This window comes from Scleropages formosus, chromosome 15, assembly GCF_900964775.1.
Source record: "Scleropages formosus chromosome 15, fSclFor1.1, whole genome shotgun sequence".
NCBI classification, from domain to species: Eukaryota; Metazoa; Chordata; class Actinopteri; order Osteoglossiformes; family Osteoglossidae; genus Scleropages; species Scleropages formosus.
The window spans coordinates 2,268,718-2,284,454 of NC_041820.1; the positions used below are offsets into that span (position 1 = coordinate 2,268,718).

Consider the following 15,737-nt stretch of genomic DNA (forward strand, 5'->3'; position numbering starts at 1 on the left):
CCATGAATACACAGAGAAAATTCTGCCTGTCTCATGCTGCATACAAATGTATGCATTCATATTCAGAATTTCTTAATGAAAATGACATGAAGGTAAGCCTTACTTTAAACTGAGAGAAAACTGCTGTAAAGCATCCAGTCAAATTCTTCCTCCCAATGTGAAATTCATAGTTTTAAGTTAATAATTGTGTTAAAACTGATATTAAACCATACATATGTATGATAAAGGAAAATACCCACAAAATTAAAAACAAAAATTAATGACTGATATTTTTTCATTAAAAAGATGAGCTACAGTACCTGTATTTATATTAAGCACACAGGCTTTGTTTCAGTGGGAAAAGCTTCAGGAGAGACAGACTTAGACTATGCCGAAGCACAACAGCTTTTCATCAGCAATCTGCATTTTAACACACGCTCTGCACCTGAAACAGCAGGTGACACAAGTTAGAATCCAAACGATGAGCTCAATAAAGCAGTAGGGATGAGGTAAGGGAAACATGGCCTCTACTGCACTTACTGCCTTCAAGTAATTGCTGCAAAAAAAAAAAAAAAAAAAAAAAACCAACGAACAACCCCCAGCTTATCATGTTGCTGAAAAGGTTCCTTTTGATGATGTGTAAGTATCTTTAATTTTTCCCTAGGTCTTTATAACTTGTATAAATGCATTGAATATTTTTAGGCTCTAAAGTATAAGACTTTCTCTAACAAACACTAAGCTTTATAGAAATTCTCTAAGTTAAATGCATTTAGAGGTGATCTCCTGGTTAAAATATTGACCTTCATGATGGTCAATATCTAACTGACCCTGTGCTACACAGCAGGTTAATCACTATATCAATTGAGGGTAAGCAATTTTGATCAAGAGTACCTACAGCAGGAGGTAGCTCAATAGGAAAGGATCCCTTTTTGAGGTGTGTGTGTGTGTGTGTGTGTGTGTGTGTGTGTGTGTGACACAAGATGCATTTCTTCCCCTTGTGTTAATGTATGAATATGCTTCTGAATCATCTTTAAATGTGCTATTAATTTGAACTGGTCAAATCTTGCCAAGACCTTGGCATTCAGATGACTTTCTGCACTGAACACTTTTCAGGTGTTGGTGTGGTGTGGGGGCAGTTCACCACTTACAGTAAGTCTAACAGGATTTGACACCTGTCAGACCTGCATATTTCAACTAGTCTTACCAACTTTCTAACAGCTCATCCTGTTGGTGTTAAGATGTTCCTGTAGCACATTCTGTGCTCACCTAGCTTTTCATTACAGATGTAGCTACATGTGATGGCTCGGCTCAACGCCTTAGTTGTGGTAAGAGGAAATGGAGCAGCTGTTCAATATTTGTGTAATAGTGGCTTCCAACTTTACACTAATAGAACATGGCACAAGTACTACAAGACTCAATTTCCGTGTGTGCGCGTGAGAATTAAATGAGGCTTGGGGTGAGGGAGGAGCCAAACTGGCATGTATTTTCATACAACCAGGTCACTGGAATACCACTGTTGATTGCTTCAGACAGCATCAGCTGTAATGCACAACCACTACTGGTACCTCTTTCGCATAGGAACGGGAGTAATAAAGATCAGGAGCGCAAATTATGGCCGCACAAATGGCTACACGTGCAGTGCTGGAGTACCTGCCGAACAGCGGACCAATGTGTGGTGCAACCAGCCTGAAGCATATTCCATACTCTCCCAAAGGTATGGACTCCAGGCTCACTTCCTTTTGAAAGGGAAACACTTGTAATTCTTTCTCAGCCCAGTTTGCTGGCTTTTCTCACCACCTCTTGACTGAAATCAACAGGTGTGATGGCAGTCAGTATTGTGAACTGAATGTTGGTCCAGAACAGTTCCCTGATCCTTGTGCTAACACCTTCAAATACCTCAACACATCATACTCCTGCCTCCATGCCGGTGAGTACAAAACCTTGCAACATCTGACGATGTACTTCTCTGTATGAAGGAGAGGAATGTGGTCTCTAATGTGACTTCTGTTTCAGACACCAGTGTAACCTGTGAACATGAAGTTGGTGAACTCAACTGTGGTATGGCCTCTTTAGTCTCACTTTCATGTTTACTTTCACACTTAAACTGTGACCTGAAGATTTACTCTGCATTGAACAGGTGCTGGTGTCATAAAGGTATTTCGTGCTACGTATGGGCGCAGAGATGGAACAACCTGTACAAGTGGACGACCACCTAGACAGCTGGTGAATGTCAACTGTTTCCAGTCTAGAACTCTGCAAATATCAAACAGGTAACATTCAACTTTTATTACCCCCCCCCCCCCTGCCCAAACTCTTGTTGGCAGCAGTAACAATGCAACTATACAGGTGTCAATGCCTTCAGGAATTAAAGCATGCATGTCTGGGGGGGGGGTGTTTTTAAAACCAATATAAACTAGACTGCAGTGTCATGTCTATTTTTTAAAAAAAAAAAAAAAAAAAAAAAATCCATGAACCTCCCTACTTCCCTGACAAAGGGAGACATGTATGGGTTGATCAGCTCACTAAGCACCTTTGCTGTTGTCATTTCTAGCTGTAATGGCAAGAACAGCTGCTCTCTGACAACCTCACACCCATCCTTCTCTGACCCATGTTATGGCACCTACAAGTACTTGGAGGTCACCTATGGCTGTTACCCTGCCAGTAAGTTTAGCACAACTATTTGGTTTTCAGTCCAGGAAAGAATTCCCCACTAACATAAAGGTACCACCTTGTGTTGCATTTATTAAAATGTCTGAACTGTAATGTTTCAGAAACCAGTGTCACCTGTGAGAACTCAGCTGGTGAACTCCAGTGTGGTATGCCTAATTCTGCAATAAATCTCTAAGACTTTGGTCAAATCACATTCTCAAGTTTGCTCACTTAAATGTTGTAAACATGCCTAATTCATCCTGTCTTCCCCAGGAAGCAACTTAATACAGGTATTCTACACAAACTATGGCCGTAGGGATAACAAAACATGTGCCAAGGGACGACCATCCAGTGAGCTGGCTGACATTGACTGTTTTCAGTCCAGAACTCTCCAAATATCTGCCAGGTAATTGCATGCATGCACCTCATTGGTGCACTTAATCTTTACATCAACTCTTTAAAATGTACCAATTGCATGAGCTATAATCCTCATTCCAGTCAAATGGCTTTCCTCCAAATAATTTGATATGAATTCAACACCACAATCCTGGGCCCATCTGATCTTTGTGACTTGCATACTTCCAGATGTAATGGAAACAACACTTGCCTTGTTTCTGCTACGGACCCCTCTTTCCCTGACCCCTGTTCTGGCATCTACAAATATCTGGAAGTCACCTATGGCTGCTACCCTGCTAGTAAGACTGTCTTATCAGTAACTTAATTTTATGTTTCAAAATGAAAAGTACCCTAAAACTGTCTTTCTTGACAGAAACAAGTGTCACATGCGAAGGTCATCAGAGTTTCCTTGACTGTGGTATGTCAGTGTCATATCGTTCTGATAGAATGAACACCTTCACATAAGGGAGGCTTTGCCACTTAAAATACTTCCTTTACAAGACCTTGTAAAAGTTTAAGCACATCAATCATATTTACAGGAAATGACGCCATAAGGATCTACAAGGCAAACTATGGCCGTAGAAAACGTGATATCTGTAGCCATCTGCGCCCTTGGTTCAAGCTAAAGAATGTGAACTGCTTGCTGCCAGAAACACTTCATCTGATGTCTAACAGGTAACATGTTATCTCAGAATAAGCAGTTACTCTGTACCAGAGTAGAACTTTTTTTTTTTTTTTTTTTTTTTTTTTCCCCTCTCTCTCCCTCTTAGGTGTAATGGAAAATCCCAGTGTGAAGTGAAGGTTGATAATGGAGTTTTCACAGATCCTTGTGCTGGTACCTATAAATACCTAGAAGTATCATATGGTTGCCTGCCTTTCAGTGAGTATTGGTTGGATTATTTTATTTATATATTTTGTGTGTGTATTAGGTCATGTGACAGGATTTCTTATACCTCCAACAGTGGAAGGAAGTATGCTGTGAAGAAGCCTACATTTTCATGAACTAAATGTATGGAGGAAGTTCACCTTACTAGATACAAAGTGAGTCCAACCCTAGTTGGACTACTTTACTTTTAGTAAAAACCTTTCTCTGTATAGAGAAGGTAAGGCCTGTCCTCCTTTTGAGCTATGAGGATTTTTGGTTGTTGAATAAACTCACTTCAACTGTCAGACTGAAGAATGTTTGTTTGTTTTACTCTACATCCTGGTTTTGTTCCTGAAAAAGGATGGGTGGAATGAGTCTCATTCTTGAAGCTGCTGGCCCCACCTCTTTAATTCAAGCATATAAAGACCCACTTGTGTATCAGGTGGTAGGAGAAACAGGTGATAAGTAGAGCTAATAGAGTAGCATTTGATAGCTATTAGTCTGACAATTTTGTCAGTTCAACTGAATCCAACATACTTGGGAGTCTCAACAGCTCTTAGCAAACCAAGATGTTAGTGAGAAGAAACAGCATTGTGGTGATTTGTAAGTAACTTTAACTAACTTTCCCACAAAATTTCATATCTGGTAGCTAAACATACATCACTGTATACACAGAATAAGGACCAAACTGCATATTTTGTATCATTATAGTAATGCAGATCTCATGTGCAACATGAGGAATGTTTCACTTAATGATTTCTTTGGTTTTATTTAAACACTTCCAAAATTTGATTTAAGCAGATTAACATGTCACTTTATCCATTATGGCTTAATGTGTAACTCAGTTTACATTAATTTAGCTGATGCTTTTCTCCAAAGTGACTTACTAGTACCCAGCTGTGTCAAACTCCTAATTTTACTGGAGTAACTTGGGGCAAGTACCTTGCTCAAGGATACTATAGCCAGCAGTGGGGTTTGACCCTCCAAAGGCAGTACCTCTAACCACCATGCTACTTAGCTGTCCCCTAATGGTTTTTTTTTTTTTTTTAAAAAAAAAAAAAAAAAAAATTGAATATTTCAGAATCATTGCTGTTTCAGCTGTCTATGCTTCAAAATTGAAGAAATGAATGAAATTAGTTGCAGTAAAAATACAAACTGCTGTAATGCAAACATTTACTTTAAGAATGGGCACTACTGGTACATGTGAGATTTTTGGTTAAATTTGGTCCTGTTCCATTGAGCAGAGAATGTGCATACAGACACTTCAGTTCATATTTGTAGAAAGTGCCATGGTGTGTCCTCCTGTACACACACTCTCACTTTGACTTTGTTCTTGTCAATATGCTTTATGTACCCAAGTAGATAACTGGTTCTATGGGATCCCTTCTGTTCTCTACATCTGGGCCAAAGTCATTACTCCATGGCTAGTTTTTGGTGTGTTGGTGATTTCCACTTTGACATTCCATTTAAATTGCCTACTACACATACATTCCCTAAATAGGCAATAAATCTGTTGAGACCATTCAAGAATTTGTGCCCCACTGTAACAGACACTTCAGTCACATCAAGCTACTTCAATAGTGGCACATCAGGGAATTGGGGACAAAAAGTTTTACCAGCGGGAGGTTTTTTTTTAAAAAAAAAAACTAAAGATCATGCTTTGGGTGCTTTTTAAATGACCTTATGCTGGTCCATGAATGGATTGTAATATCCCCCCCCCCCAAAAAAAAAAAAAAAACCTCCTGTAACCAAACCCTTCCTTTTCAGGAATGAAAGAGGTTTGGATAGTGGGAGAAGAGTGTGTTGATGATGCCATATGTAACTTTTTTTGGTAAATGAGTCATTTTAAATTTCTCATAGGACAATGGGAACTATTGTTCTCATTTCTCTTTTGTTCTCTAATATTTCTCTCAAAGTTCTAGGTGGCTGTATAGGTAAGTGTTCACTCAATTTATATTTACCCATGTAAAGGTGGAAAATATTTTGTAAAATGGATGAGGATACAATGTGACAAACAAGACACACTAATGTAAAACCTGTAAAATTTAACCAGCTGCCACTGGTATTGCTGTGATTGTGTTACAAACATTCATATACCGTGGAACTAGAAAAGTAAAATATGGGTATGAAATGAATACTTTAAAAATGACCTCATTTAGACTTAATTATGAATAATAAATGGCAGTAGAACTTGTCCAGCAATCTATGTATTTGACCATTTAAAATCAATATTTTTACAAAACCTTGATCAAGACTAGAACATGCTGTATTGTACATTTTCAATGTAATGTATAACAATGTACACTCTTAGTGAGGAAATTGTTCATAAATTTCCCTAATAAGATTGCTCTGCTTCCTTTGGTTGATTTTATTATTTTTATAATAAGCATTTTATTATTTATTCTGTTAAGCCTAGCATCTCTTGATTCTTTATGCTTTCTCTCAACTTGTTGGAGGGGGGAGCTGTCAAAAATATATAATCACTTCTTGAGAGTGTGTTTATTCAGACCAGTTTGGGCTCCAAACATTTCTAGGTGCTGCTGTGTGTGGGAAGTTCAACAATTCCTGGAGTGGTAAGTGGGACTTTGCATCTGTTAGCCATAATAAAAAGGGTGCATATTTTGATTTTTTCTAACAAACATGCTCTTTTGATACTAAGGTACCTGTGCAGCAATTTGTGCTAATCTCATATTTTATTTATGGTATTAATCAAAATTATTGTAATTTTGCTATAGGTATAGTCACTACATGTGATGGATCAGTTCAACAACTCAGCTGTGGTAGGAAACTTTAAAATCTGTATTTTAACATTTCTGAGCTATTACTGTATAATAACTACTAAACCCACATAGTGTACAATATGCCACTACAAAGTTCAATTTGTCTAATTTTGGTTTTGAACTTGATCTGTAATTTGCTAAGATCAACTCTATGGCCTTTACTACAGAGCTTTTACTTGCACATTGACTGAATAAGTAACATTAGCCTCTTTTGGCAAGGCTCACGTCCATTCAATATTCGTCTTTTACAGAGGAGGGAATAATAAAAATCGAGAGTGCAAACTATGGACGCACCAATGGCATCACCTGCAGTCAAGGAGTACCCACTCAGCAGCTCACCAATGTGCAGTGTAACCAGCCTGGAGTGTATTGTTTAGTCTCCCAGAGGTACAAACACACTTCTCAATGGTGGATAACAATGGTTTTATTTGCTTTAGTGTTAATGAGATAAAATCAATGTTTGTTGGACATCTTACAGAATGATTTAACAGAACAAATACTGCATATACTGCTTTATCTGATGTAGTTATGCAACCTAACCCAAGAATGAGTGAAATGAGGGATTATTAAAATTTTGATTGTGACATCAGCCTGAGTTAGAAACAGACTGAATTAAAACAAAGATCTCTAGTCTCTATTGTGTAAATTAAAATATGTTTACTTGTACTTTTTATCTACAGAAATGTTGTTTGTGTATTGAAATCCACAGGTGTGACGGTACTAAGAAGTGTGAGGTGAGTGTTGGTCCAACAGAGTTTTCTGACCCCTGTGCCGACACCTTCAAATACCTGGAAACGTCATACTCCTGCATCCCTGCCAGTGAGTACTATTATATTTCATTTTCTGGAAACCTTTCCATTAACATTTAGTGAGAATGTAGTAGTGGAAACACTTGATTATAACACGACTTCTTTTTCAGACACCAGTGTAACGTGCGAATATGGAGTTGGTACACTCAACTGTGGTATGAACTATTTGCCTCATTTGAAAATTGACCAGTATGTGAAATTTATAGCGGCACTTATGAATATTCACTTTGCATGAAACAGGAGCAGATTTCATAAAGATTTTTCACACTACCTATGGACGCAGGGATAGCACAACCTGCTCTGCTGGTCGGCCACCTACTCAACTGGCCAATGTCAACTGCTTCCTGTGCAGAACTCTCCAAATATCAAATAGGTAAATTTTAGCACTTCACTAACATGAAACCAGACTGGTAGGACACAGTATGAATTGTTGTATGGAGAAGTCGCACTATCCAGGCATGATTTTGTTTGTTCTAAAAAGCAACAAATGGAATTTAAAATATATTCTGTTATTAAATGTCTATCGGTAGTAGGGGGCATGGTGGTGCAGCGGACTTGGCCGGGTCCCGCTCTCTGTTGGGTCTGGGGTTCGAGTCCTGCTTGGGGTGCCTTGCGACAGACTGGTGTCCCGTCCTGGGTGTGTTCCCTCCCCCTTCAGCCTTGCGTCCTGTGTTGCTGGGTTAGGCTCTGGTTTGCTGCGATCCCACTTGGGACAAGCGGCTTGAGACACTGTGTTTGTGTGTGTGTGACTATCAGTATTGAACACATCCATAACAGCTGGATAAATGAATTTAGTGACAGTCACTGCTAAAACATCTACAATGGTAATAAATTGCAACCTCATACGTCATTTGGTGTTGATAAAGGAAAACTTGCTTGTGCTGATCAAGGAATCACCCAGCAGCACATCTACTTTTTCACTGTTTATACATGAATAGCTGTGATGGAAAAAACCTCTGCTCTGTGATTGCCACGGACCAATCTTTCCCTGACCCGTGTTTTGGAACCTACAAGTACCTGGAGGTTTCTTATGGCTGCTACTCTGCCAGTAAGTTTGACATTAGTCCCTGTATCAGGTCACTTCTTGCTCCAAATCAGAATATCTACAAATGCTCAATTTCACAGTATATCCGTACAGCAAAGTAATATGTTAAAATTCTTATATCTGACCCCATCTTTCAGAGACCAGCATAACCTGTGACGGTGCAACAGGAGAACTCAGTTGTGGTTTGTTTTTATTCCTGTATGAAAAATAAACATTTACAATTGAAAATGAACAGAAAATTAGTGAATTACATTTTGACATGAGCTGTAAGAGACTGTCTCCAAGTCTATCACGTGTTAATGTTATGGTGGTTTCAAGTATATGTTTAAAGAACATTTCTCTTCTGGTTTGTTTCTCTTTACATATATTGATAAAAACACATGGTGTAAACATTTTTATATTGTGCATTGAACAGGAAAGGATTTCATAAAGGTGCTCCATGCTACTTATGGACGCAGAGACAAAACAACCTGCTCCAATGGTCGCCCACCTACTGAGGTGGCAGTTGCGAACTGTTACCAGCCTAGAACTCTCCAAATATCAAGCAGGTAAACTTTAACAGATCAGAAGTCATTTTTATCAAGTAAGTTTGTAATCTTTAACACTTCATTGAAACCATGAGCAGTATTTCTATTTAGATGTCCATGTCAAATGATTTGGTGGAGCACATGTGTGATTGCCCTGTGATGGACTGGCATCCCATTCAAGGTGTATCCTACCTCAGACTGTTACTGGGATAGGCTCCAGACCACCGCAACCCCGATTTAGACAAGTGGTTATTTATAATGGAAGGATGAATTACTGTAACACCTACAATACCGATAAATCAGAATCTTACATCTCATTAATTTCTATGCTGATCAAATGATTGTCCTTCAGCCTACTGAGCACGTCTACTTCTTCGCTGTTTGTATATTAATAGGTGTGACGGTAAGAACCGTTGCTTTGCAACTTTCCCGGATCCATCTTTCTCTGACCCGTGTGTTGGAACCTACAAGTACCTGGAGGTCACTTACCGATGCTACCCTGCCCGTAAGATTACCCGAAATGATATTTTGAACAGGCACAAGTAAAAATTGTATCCTTCTAATTATTCTTCTGCATCTCTCTGCCAGAGATAAATGTTGCGTGTGAAGGCTTCCTGAGCTCCCTTGACTGTGGTACGCCTGAAAGCTCAACAACAGAAGTGGAAGAGTACTGTCATAGGGGGAGGGGGAGCTCTACTAATTTGAACATTCATTTACTTTTCTCAAACATTTATAAAGCACAGCACTGACAAATACTTCAAAATGACATGTTTTCAAAATGTCAATTAAACAGTGCTCTATATTTTAACAGGAAACAATGTCATAAGGATCTTAGAGGCAAACTATGGTCGCAGGAGCCGCACCATCTGTACTACTGGTCGTCCACAATCTCAGCTTGAAAATGTGAACTGCTTACTGCCCGAGACATTTCGTGTGATGTCTGACAGGTAAAAGGTTTTCAAATCTCAGAACAAACTCAATACCACTCACTACCACAGTACTCTATACTAATTGCTTTTGTTAACAGGTGTGATGGAAAGTCCAGGTGTGAAATGTTGGCCGAAAACAGCATTTTCACTGATCCCTGCTATGGCACCTACAAATACCTGGAAGTGTCATATAGCTGCTTTCCACCCAGAATAGCCTGATTATTGCTGTTCATTTCTAAGTTGTGATGCTAAATACCTAAAAGGGGAAGATCTGGCATTTTTTCAAGTACTAATCAGTTTAAACCTGTACTCTTCACAGCATTTCTTGCAATCTTGTTTAATTTCTTGCTTTGAGTATTCAAACAATGTATAATTATGAATTGTTGATGTATTAAAACTGCAGCAAGTGACAACTGTGTGTGTAAGTTTTCAAAATGTCCAATTATGAGGCTATTTAGACATCAACAAAACTGATGTTCTGTATAAGCATCTTATTCACTTTGAGCTTCACTCTAACACGTATTACAAACACTGCCACTGTCACGCTCCTGCACATGCGCACAGTTTGCAGACATAATGATAAGTTCATGTACACCCCCTCCGAGTGTCTATGCGTACAGTCCATCATGATTGTGCATATTTGCTTAAGCGCGGGGGACTCGGATGACACGTACGTAAACGGTCAGAGCGGGAAAGTGCTCTGACCGGAGAAGAGATGCTGCAGGAGCATGTGGCCGGATCCAGGAACAAGGAAGGGACCGCCACGGATGACGCCCTTGACGGGCATCGAACACAGATCAAGTTCATCTGGTTCCACGAGCAAACTGCGATCTCCGTGTGTGTTTGCCTTTCTGTTTGCGTGGGTCACTGTGTACCGCAGGACACTGGCTGAGTGGATCAGCTGCGTGATGCGCGCTTCGGAACAATGAATGGAAGCGACAGCGGAGCGAAGGCACTTAATATCTCGGAACAGACTGCAGGGGGCGCCAGCGCACACGGGACTCTCCAGCCAGGGACTCGCTCGCTGCTGCAGCGTTTTCTCACTGAGGCGACTTTGTTCAGCAACGATGATGAAAACAGCAGAAAATCGCACCAACTCTCTCTCTCTCCCTCACACACACGACACGGGGCTAAAACAGTGTAACTCCTTCACTAAGCCATACTAGTCTGTCAATCAGAGAAATATATCGTCCGTATCTCACAATAATAACTGAGTCTACCTCACAAACGACTCCAGAGAAAGTTGAACTGGAGGGACTCTCCTCCTCCTCAGGCTCCTGGCGCTGACTTCATCCTCGGCCTGGAAATGGTAAACTTTTTACCTCAACTTTGGCTTTACTAAACTAAACGTAGCACTTTCGTCAACCGCTTCGTTAAAAGACAGTACGCGCACAAATGAGGGAAATTACACGTCGCTTCCGCGGAAAGTGAACTAAAGGCTTCATTCACTTTCTCGGCGCGCTGCTCCGTCTCAGTTATAGCCGAGCCCGGACGGAGCGCGCGAGGCCGGGCGCCCGGGCCAATGGGAGCGGGCCGTGGGGCCGCTGACGCAGCGACGAGGCTCCGCCCCATGCCGTGAGCGCGCGCTCCGTCGCCCGTCTCCCTCGTCCCTCGTCCCACACTCGGGGCTGCGGCTCGTGCGGCGGAGACGCGTCCGGAAAAGTTGTCAAGATGGAACTGAGCGCTTTTAGCAGCACGAAGAAGGAGCCGCGCAGGAGCAGGTAAACCGGCCGTTCGCGTGTCCTTTTGGATGAGTTGTTTGGCGGCCGGCGTCGGGATCGAAAATTAAAGTACGACCATAATTAAGCGCTAGTTACGCCGGGGCACCTGACGGTGACCTAACCTTTTTATTTGTGGTGGTATTTCTAAGTATTTCCCTGAAAATTAATACTTTCAATTTGGCCGTATCACTGGAGACATTTTACCATTTTATATACGCTGCCTATTATACATAATAATTCTAATACACACACACACACACACACACACACACACATTTTCAGAACCGCTTGTTCCATACAGGGTCACGGGGAACCGGAGCCAACCCGGCAACACAGGGCGTAAGGCCGGAGGGGGAGGGGACACACCCAGGACGGGACGCCAGTCCGTCGCAAGGCACCCCAAGCGGGACTCGAACCCCAGACCCACCGGACAGCAGGACCATGGGCCAACCCACTGCGCCACTGCGCCACTGCACCCCCTCTAATTCTAATATTATTATTGAAATATAATCACTGAATGAGTTGAGCCCTTCTGTGCTGGATTTAGAAAGCACACTAACTAAACACAACAAGATTTTTGCCTTGATTCTCCCAGCGCTTGATCTTTTGGTTGGATGGATGGATGGATGGATGGATGGATGGATGGATGGATGGACGGACGGGTGGGTCGGTCGGTCCCACTGCTGTCACCTGTCACTGAGCGGCTGTTCCCGGACAGATCTCCTGCTGAGCTCCGCTGGCCGCCCAGTTCACTTCTCCCCACGCCAACAGCCCTCATTAACTTCTGGAAGCTGTACGATTTCTGTGCCAAACAAATAGAAGTGGATAGATTAAATATTTTCTTTTCTTTATTATTACTATTACATAGCACAAGGACAAAAAAGTGGAAATCCCAAGTCGCATACAAAAAAAAAAACCAAACTAAAAGCAAAACCCTAATTATTTCAATTCCATTTTCCAACAAACATAAAAAATGCCTTTCTTCAATTAAGTCTGTGTGAGAAACCGAACGCGTCACACCGGATCTGTGGGAGCACAACTGCGGTCATCCTTGTGATGGAGATGGTAGGTGAAGATGAAGAATCAGCCCTGGGACATGTAATACTGCATCCCTCATAGCATGGCAGCGCGGCACATAAAATCACCGTGTTTGTCATTTAAAAAAAAAAAGTTCAGTTCCACTGGGGTTCCCTGCGCTGCTCTGGTTCACCTACTGTTTATAACCTGTTGGATCTCTGCATAAATGTGAATAGTTCTAAGTTGTTTTGGATAAAAGTCTGCGAAATAAATGATTGATAACTAATAATGAGCTTAGAGAATCTAGGGACAACTGCGTTTCACTTTTAGCAAATTCAGGATCTCCTGGCCTGAACCAAATGTCTTACTCTTGCAGGTGATGCAGGTGATGGAGCCTTGAGCCACATTTTGACGAGCCAGCCGCTAGCGGTCCGACCGTGTCCCTGCCATGGTGTATGGACAGACCCTCCACAGTCAAGGTGCAGAAGGGGGCTTCATCAACCTCAACGTGGGGGGCTTCAAACAGAGAGTGGATCACAGCACTCTTCTGCGCTTCCCCCAGACAAGGCTGGGCCGCTTGCTGTCCTGCCATTCGGAGGAGGCCATCCTGGAACTCTGTGATGACTACAGCGTTGCTGACAAGGAGTACTACTTCGACAGGAATCCCCATTTCTTCCGCTATGTGCTAAATTTCTACTACACTGGCAAAATCCACCTGATGGAAGAGCTGTGTGTCTTCTCTTTCAGTCAGGAGATTGAGTACTGGGGGATTAAAGACCTCTACCTGGATTCCTGCTGCAGCAATAAGTATCAGGAGCAGAAGGAGTATGCTGACGAAAAGGACTGGGATCGCAAGAGCGATGAGCAGCAGCAGCAGAGCTTTGACTCTTCCTTCGAGGAGCTATCTGTCATAGACAGAGATGTTGAGAAGTTCGAAGGTGCTTGGTGCTCAGAGATCAGGAAGAACATCTGGCTCAGGCTGGAGAATCCTGGCTACTCTCGCTCAGCTAAGATGATCGCCATCGCCTCATTAGCTGTGGTCATCACCTCCATAGTGGCCATGTGCATCCACAGCATGCCTGAGTTCCAACAGGTTGATGCAAATGAGAAGGAGATCGAGGATCCCGTTCTGGCTGTCTTCGAGATCATCTGTGTCCTCTGCTTCTCGTTGGAGTTCCTGGTGCGGCTATTGGTGACGCCTTGCTTGCGCAAGTTCCTGGGCAACCCCCTGAACATCATCGACTTTGTCTCTATTGTGCCCTTCTACGCCACGCTGGCTTTTGAGACGGTGGACGAGGAGAGCGACGAGAACGAGGACCTGGAGAACGTGGGCAAGGTTGTGCAGATCCTGCGGCTCATGCGCATCTTTCGCATCCTCAAGCTGGCCAGGCACTCGGTGGGCCTGCGCTCCCTGGGTGCCACGCTGAGGCACAGCTACCACGAGGTTGGGCTGCTCCTCCTCTTCCTCTCCGTGGGGATCTCCATCTTCTCTGTCCTCATTTACTTTGTAGAAAAGGAGGAAGAGGAGTCGGAACTGCAGAACATACCGGTGGGTTGGTGGTGGGCTACGATCAGCATGACCACAGTGGGCTACGGGGACACGTACCCCGTGACCCTGGGTGGCAAACTAATCGGGGCATTGTGCATTATCTGTGGGCTGCTAGTGGTGGCGCTGCCAATTACCATTATTTTTAACAAGTTTTCCAAATACTATCAGAGGCAAAAGGCCATGGATGTTTATCAGGGCAATAACGACATGAAGGGTCCAGATGCTAGTCTTCCGTACTTTAACGTCAGGGACATGTACGGGCAGAAGATGCGCACCTTCATGGCCAGCCTCTCGTCGCAGGGAAGCGTGAGCAGCGGTGAGGACGACACCGACGCTTCCAGCATCCAGGACATGGAAACGCTCTGCAATACGGACAGACTTGCCAGCAGGGAGCCAAAGTGAGACCCGCTGTTGAAACTTACTCACACTACAAGCACTTTGTAGTTCTCAGGGCGAAGTTACTTGATCTAAATCCGTTCCTTGGTACTTTCCCCTGCACAGAGAATCCTGGGAGAACTAGTTTAACTTGCGGTTATTTTGGCTGCCATCTCTTTACTTGCTGCTTAGGACTACCGGTCGGGGTCATTTCCGAGGATGCGCGAGGAAGCAGGAGAAAATTAGCTGAATGTATGCATTAATTATTCATTTAAAGAGGTTAATGAGCATCAGTATTTTGCCTTGAGAGAAATAATTTAAAACGTTTTACGATAAAATAAAGCTGCAGAAAGTGAATTTATCGGCATGCCGCTGCATCCCTGCCAGTACTTCATTTGTGGAAGAGACGAATGCATGCGTGATCCGACAGCCAGCACACCGTATGGAAATGCAGAATGAATAAAGTGTGGTGGACAACGAATATGAATGGTCTTTTCATTGCTACATTTATGTAAACTCAAGGCATCAAACTGAAGTTAATAATACTTCACGTAAACAGGGTTGTTTATACAGCAACGTAAAGAAGTACTTTGATTTCCCTACAACTAGCCTATTTGTAGAAACGCAAGAACGACTCCCATTTTTGTGTGTTTATTCTTCTTTTTCCTTCCGAGGGTCAGAGAAATACTTAATCGGATAAGCGCGTGCCCGATCGATAGGGAGCAAAAGGCCACGGCTCGGCGCTGCCGCAGACGCGGCCTCGGAGCTCAGACAGCAGGGCTTCTCGGACGTGCCGGCGATAATCCGATTGATCGCTCTTTTCGAACGGACGCTCTGCGCTCACAGCGGTACCAGGACCGTGGGTATGCTAGCAGAGTAGCGCCCAGCGGGTTCCTGCCATCGTTCACCCGGGGTTCTCCCTCCCGTCTCCGAGTCAGCGCCGCGTGCGCTCTCACGCATGCCGACGCCATTGCTGCGGAGCGTCGTACGCTGTAACAGCGAGTGGATCGGGGGTTGGACCCGGAACCGCATCCGTTGGCTCCGCACGACGCCTCGTGCGGCGTCTTGAAATTGATCGCTCTTGAAACGGACGTCG

The 15,737-nt window shown here is 42.9% G+C and overlaps 2 protein-coding genes across 2 annotated transcripts; both read left to right on the forward strand.

Moving 5' to 3' along the window:
- The first annotated feature begins 542 nt into the window (after positions 1–542).
- Positions 543–10,375, forward strand: LOC108920449 (uncharacterized). Its single transcript, XM_018729245.2, has 28 exons — positions 543–618; positions 1,093–1,128; positions 1,263–1,304; positions 1,558–1,693; positions 1,797–1,906; positions 1,993–2,037; positions 2,117–2,249; positions 2,531–2,640; positions 2,751–2,795; positions 2,902–3,034; positions 3,214–3,323; positions 3,398–3,442; positions 3,564–3,699; positions 3,795–3,904; positions 5,806–5,823; positions 6,424–6,462; positions 6,625–6,669; positions 6,921–7,056; positions 7,379–7,488; positions 7,589–7,633; positions 7,719–7,851; positions 8,417–8,526; positions 8,661–8,705; positions 8,939–9,071; positions 9,446–9,555; positions 9,639–9,683; positions 9,862–9,997; positions 10,078–10,375. Exons 1-28 carry the CDS (start codon positions 588–590, stop codon positions 10,196–10,198), a joined length of 2,448 nt encoding a protein of 815 aa, XP_018584761.2. The 5' UTR covers positions 543–587; the 3' UTR covers positions 10,199–10,375.
- Positions 10,376–11,606: 1,231 nt separating this feature from the next.
- Positions 11,607–15,194, forward strand: kcns3a (potassium voltage-gated channel, delayed-rectifier, subfamily S, member 3a). The gene is made up of 2 exons (XM_018730856.2): positions 11,607–11,700; positions 13,094–15,194. Exon 2 carries the CDS (start codon positions 13,166–13,168, stop codon positions 14,666–14,668), a length of 1,503 nt encoding a protein of 500 aa, XP_018586372.1. The 5' UTR covers positions 11,607–11,700; positions 13,094–13,165; the 3' UTR covers positions 14,669–15,194.
- Positions 15,195–15,737: the final 543 nt, after the last annotated feature.